Source organism: Portunus trituberculatus, chromosome 32 (genome assembly GCF_017591435.1).
Source record: "Portunus trituberculatus isolate SZX2019 chromosome 32, ASM1759143v1, whole genome shotgun sequence".
NCBI lineage: Eukaryota > Metazoa > Arthropoda > Malacostraca > Decapoda > Portunidae > Portunus > Portunus trituberculatus.
The window spans coordinates 13298640-13303639 of NC_059286.1; the positions used below are offsets into that span (position 1 = coordinate 13298640).

Genomic DNA, 5000 nt, shown 5'->3' on the forward strand with positions numbered 1-5000 from the left:
TTATGTTCAATGAAAATAAATTACACACACACACACACACACACACACACACACACACACACACACACACACACCACCTTATGTCCAATGAAAACAAGTTACACACACACACACACACACACACACACACGGTAAAACACAGTAAATCATGCTACATAATGGATGAAGAGAGCCAGGAAGGCAAGGGAAGGGAAAGGATGGGAAGCGAAGGTAGCTGGGAGGCTCCCGCCATTGTGACGTCACGGCGGACTGATGACGTCACGGCTCTGGCCTGGGCCGGCCCGGCCTGGCGAGCTTATATACGTTTACGTAAATAATTTTGAAAATGACCCTTCGAAAAAACGCCGCCAGACCCGAATGGTTGACATATTCTGAATTGACACATACTTTAACCAACACTAAAAATATAAAGAGATTTCAAACCCCCATAATATTGAAGATTTATCAAAAGAACTATAATTAAAATGTTGGAACCTTGATCCCCCCTCAAAAAAAATGAAATGTCCGCCCATTCTCACTTCAAAGGAATGAAACACACTTTAAAAGATAAGAACAGTCTTTTCCAACACTTTTAAGGGAGTTCGAGCTAGAAATAAATCATTCACAGGAGTACCAACCAAAACATTATTGGAACATTACCACCGTTAGAAAACAATTCTCCTCTCCGCTAATTCCACTGACCGGGAAGGCGAAACACTTTAGAACACATCAACTATTTTTTGAAAACAAAAACAACTTGATACAAACTCAAACAAAAAATTTTCCAGGACGGTGCAGAAAATTTGGCGCCAAAAAACAACTATATTTAACACATAAATAACGCCAACAACAACATGCAGCGCCCCACACACTCACGAAAAACACTTCAAACACGAAGAAATACTTGTAGAAAGCATCGAATCTTCCTACTGAGCCCAAATAAACTGTCCAAGAATTAAATAACAATCCTGGATTCTGGCTGGGGGAGGTGGGCTGGGGCAGGCACATCCAAGATGGCGGCGGGGCTGTGGAGGGATCGAACCCCCCTTGTACCTCACTTAAACCTTCACCAAACTTAAACCTGGCCATGGCGGGTGTACCTCAGTGGCTGATATGAAAGCTTAGTAGTATAACTGCATGTTGTGGCAACACAGGGGTATAATAATGAGAGATAAGGCATGGAATAGGTGACAAATAAGCGATCCAAGATGGCGGCGGGGTCTGTCAGCAGGTGGACGCCCCCCTTCTGCCTCACAAAACCTTCACCAAACTTAAACCTGGCCATGGCGGCTGTGTCTCAACGCTGGACATGATAGCTTAGTGACGCGGCTGCATGTTGAGGCAAGACAAGCCTATAATAGTGAGAGATAAAGGCAGATAATGGCTGATGACAGTATAGGGGGGGTGGCGGGGGATTGTTTACATTAGCTAGGGTTGGTGTTGGAGGGTTTCAGTGTCCTGGTGGGGTTGATACAGTGTCAATGTTGGTGTTGTGGTGAGGGCAGAGTAAGGCAGGGCGAGTCAACACCGTCAAATACTGAGTCACTCACTGACTGACGATCAGGTTAAACGAGTCACGTCAATGTAACCCCGCCCTCCTCCTGCCCTTACCCTGCCACCAACACCAACACACACACACACACACACACACGAAAAGCAATATGAATGTGTGTGTTGCCTTGTTTCTCGTTGCACAGGTGGTAATGCACTGTGTGTGTGTGTGTGTGTGTGTGTGTGTGTGTGTGTATGTGTGTGTGTGTGTGTCCACAGGTGGTAATGCACTGTGTGTGAGTATATGTGTGTGTGTGTGTGTGTGTATATATGTATGTGTGTGTTTGTGTGAGTATATATGTATGTGTGCATGTACAGTATATATAGGCATAACCACACACAACACCTTACCAGTATATCTTGCAATAACACTCCCGAATCTCTACTATAGTTATCACGTCCACCACCACTGTCCACTGCCACCTCCACACAGCTCTCCACTGAGTCCACTCTCCACCGGCCACTAGCGAGTGTTCCATCCTTGCCATCGGTCACGTGATCCCGCCTCGCTCTCTCATTGGCTGCAGACCATAAACAGTGTTTTTATTGGTGAAAAAGCGTACACACACCATGAAAACAGACGCACAGACACACACACAGTAAAAGGAGTTTAGTTTGTGTTAGAGAGTTGCAAAAATCGTGGTCATATAGCGTTGATACGATATTTTGAAATGTAACGAAGATACATACATACATACATGCTGGATATACGTAAATACACTAAGATAGTCACATAAGGTATCGTGTGGTTTTATTAAAAGATTGACAACATTTCTATATAATAAACAGGAGAAACACTCATGAGAACTTGGTTAATGATGTCTCTGGTCTTCAGTGATAGTCGTGGTGAAATAAGTAGTTTCAAGTGTTTTTACTCTTTTGGAGACAGATTAATAAGATTTTACAGTATTTACAGAGATACACTCTTGAGAATCCAGTTAATAATCTCTTTGATCTTTGGAATTAGTTATGGTGAAGTGGCAATGGATTTAAATTTTTTTGTGTGTGCCAGATGAACACCATTTCTACATAATTAACAGGAGAAACATTGTTGAGAACACAGCTAATCGTCCTTGTAACCTTTAGAGTGAAATGACACGAGTTTTTAAGGTGTTTTAAGGAGTGTTTAAGAGGACAGACACTTAAAAACCTGCTAATTATCTCTTTGTAAACAATCTCGGTGAGAAAACAAGGTGTTTGGGAATAACTTTAACTGCAATAACTACAAGTCTTTTCTCCCCTAGACTATGTATCGCAACGTGCAGGAGGAGGCGGCGGGAATGCTGGCCTTCCGAGCGATTGACATGGCTGTGTTTGGCCACCGCATCACGACCGAGGCCATGCTGCGCCACGCCAGGGAGAGGTTCGGCACGACAGTCCTGTGGAAGCAGATGAGCCTCGTCCTTAGACTCATCTATGTATGTGTGATGGACCTTTTCTTCCACTACGATAATTGTTCAAATGCTAAAATCTTCCATTACTCTCACTCCCATTAATGATTCACTGTTCACATTCTCATCCACTACAATGACTATGCCTGAGTCTCCTCCCCCTCACCAAACACACCTAACTCTATTATCCTTACTATTCTCATAAGAACATAAGAAAATGAGGGAAGCTGCAAGAGGCTGCCAGGCCAACACGTGGCAGTTTCGGTGTGAGCAAAGCTACTTAATTCCACCTATCATCCCCATTTATAAATTTGTCAAATATTTTAAAGTTCCCTATTGACTCATCACTAACAACAAGACTACTGAGTGAGTCCCTTCTATTTATGAACCACTCTGTTAAAGAACCCGTTCCTTCCTATTTCTTTCCTAAACCTGAATTTATCAAGCTTAAACCGTTAATTCTGATTCTATCCTGGCTACTGATCCTACTAATCCTCGTCCCCCTTGTTATAACCCCTATACCACTTGAATATTTCTATCAGGTTCCCTCTTAACCTACATCTCTCTATGTGGTGTGTGTGAATAGGTGGTCAAGTGGGTAGGTGGGTTTGAGGGTGAAGGCTTGTGTGGATAGACAGGTAGGTGGAAAGTATTCAGGTGAGTGAATGGGTGTTATCTTTATGTAAGGGAATTAGCCATAGGAAAGGGATGAGTGTCGAGTGGCGGGGTGGATGAATGGATAAGTGAAGGAAGTCAATGTGCCTCATCCACCCCAATAACAAGTGACTGGCTTTTGATCTTTCTAGCTTCATGTCTCCCCTCCTCCCGCGGCCTCGCTGTATAAGACTATCCACCTTCAGCACTATTCTGTCCTTTCTAATGCAAGAGTTAAGCAGTACTCTCAATCATTCATCACTTTCTTTGGTGAACTCTGGAACTCCCTGCCTGCTTCTGTATTTCCAACTTCCTATGACTTAACTTCACTTAAGAGGGAGGTTTCAAGACATTTATCGCTTTCTTTTGACTAACTTTCGGACCTTCAAGGGGACTGACAACTTAGTAGGCCTTTTTTTTTCATTTTATGTTACCCTCGGCTAGCTTTCCCCTCTAGGGAAGAACTCTTGACATCCCTGCCGGCTTCTGTATTTCCATTTTCCTATGACGGGAAGGTTTCAAGACACTTACCCTTCTCCTCAGTTTTAATCTTATCATGTTCAGTAGTCTTTTTTTTTAACCTGTTTTTTGTCATGATAGTCTTGTTACCCTTGGCCAGTGTATGTATCGATCTTATCTGTTTTATATTTTACTTGTAGGAAGGTTTCAAGACACTCTCGTCCTCAATTTATTTTATCATGTTCATGAGCCTTTTGGGAACTTGTTTTGTCGTGATAGTTTTGTTACCCTTGGCTAGTTTATGTATCGATCTTGTTTACTTACGGGAAGATTTTAAGACACTAATATCCTTCTCATTTAATTATTTCATGTTTGGCAATCTTTTTTTTTAGGAACTTGTTTTGTTTCATGATAGTCTTTTTACCCTTAGCCAGTTTATGTATCTTATCAATTTTTCTACTCATTATTTTCCCCACCCAGGACCGAATATCGATGGGGATGGCGAGGGTGAGGCGGTACCAGGACAAGTACAAGGACTACCAGGTGGGGCAGGGCAGTGCTGTCAGCGCCGCCGCCTTGTACGCAGAGATTACCAGGCGGTTCCCAGACCTGATGGAGGTACTGTGTGTGTGTGTGTGTGTGCTAGCCTACCTCCTCTTCCTCTTCTTCCTCGTCCTCGTCCTTGTCCTCGTCCTCGTCCTCGCCCTCCTCGTCCTCCTTCTCCTCCTCCTAATTATTCCTCCATCTGTTCATCTCTCCCTTTCCTCTCTTCCTCCCTTACTTAACCATTCCTGAATAGTAAGTGTGTGTGTGTGTGTGTGTGTGTGTGTGTGTGTGTGTGTGTGTGTGTGTGTGTGTTCGTTAGTTTATGCATATTATCTTGTTGTTTTCCTAGTTCTTTTAATTATTCACTTTGTTGTTGTTGTTGTTGTTGTTATTGGATTGGCGATGGTGATGATGGTGGTG

The 5000-nt window shown here is 43.1% G+C and overlaps 1 protein-coding gene across 2 annotated transcripts in view; it reads left to right on the forward strand.

Moving 5' to 3' along the window:
- Nucleotides 1-5000, forward strand: part of LOC123511807 (uncharacterized phosphotransferase YvkC-like) — a 43801-nt gene that overhangs the window by 27828 nt on the left and 10973 nt on the right. For both annotated transcript variants that reach the window (XM_045267835.1, XM_045267836.1), the window contains 2 exons: nt 2775-2948; nt 4515-4652. In XM_045267835.1, coding sequence (XP_045123770.1) covers nt 2775-2948; nt 4515-4652 — 312 coding nt within the window. The remainder of the gene's footprint in view (nt 1-2774; nt 2949-4514; nt 4653-5000) is intronic.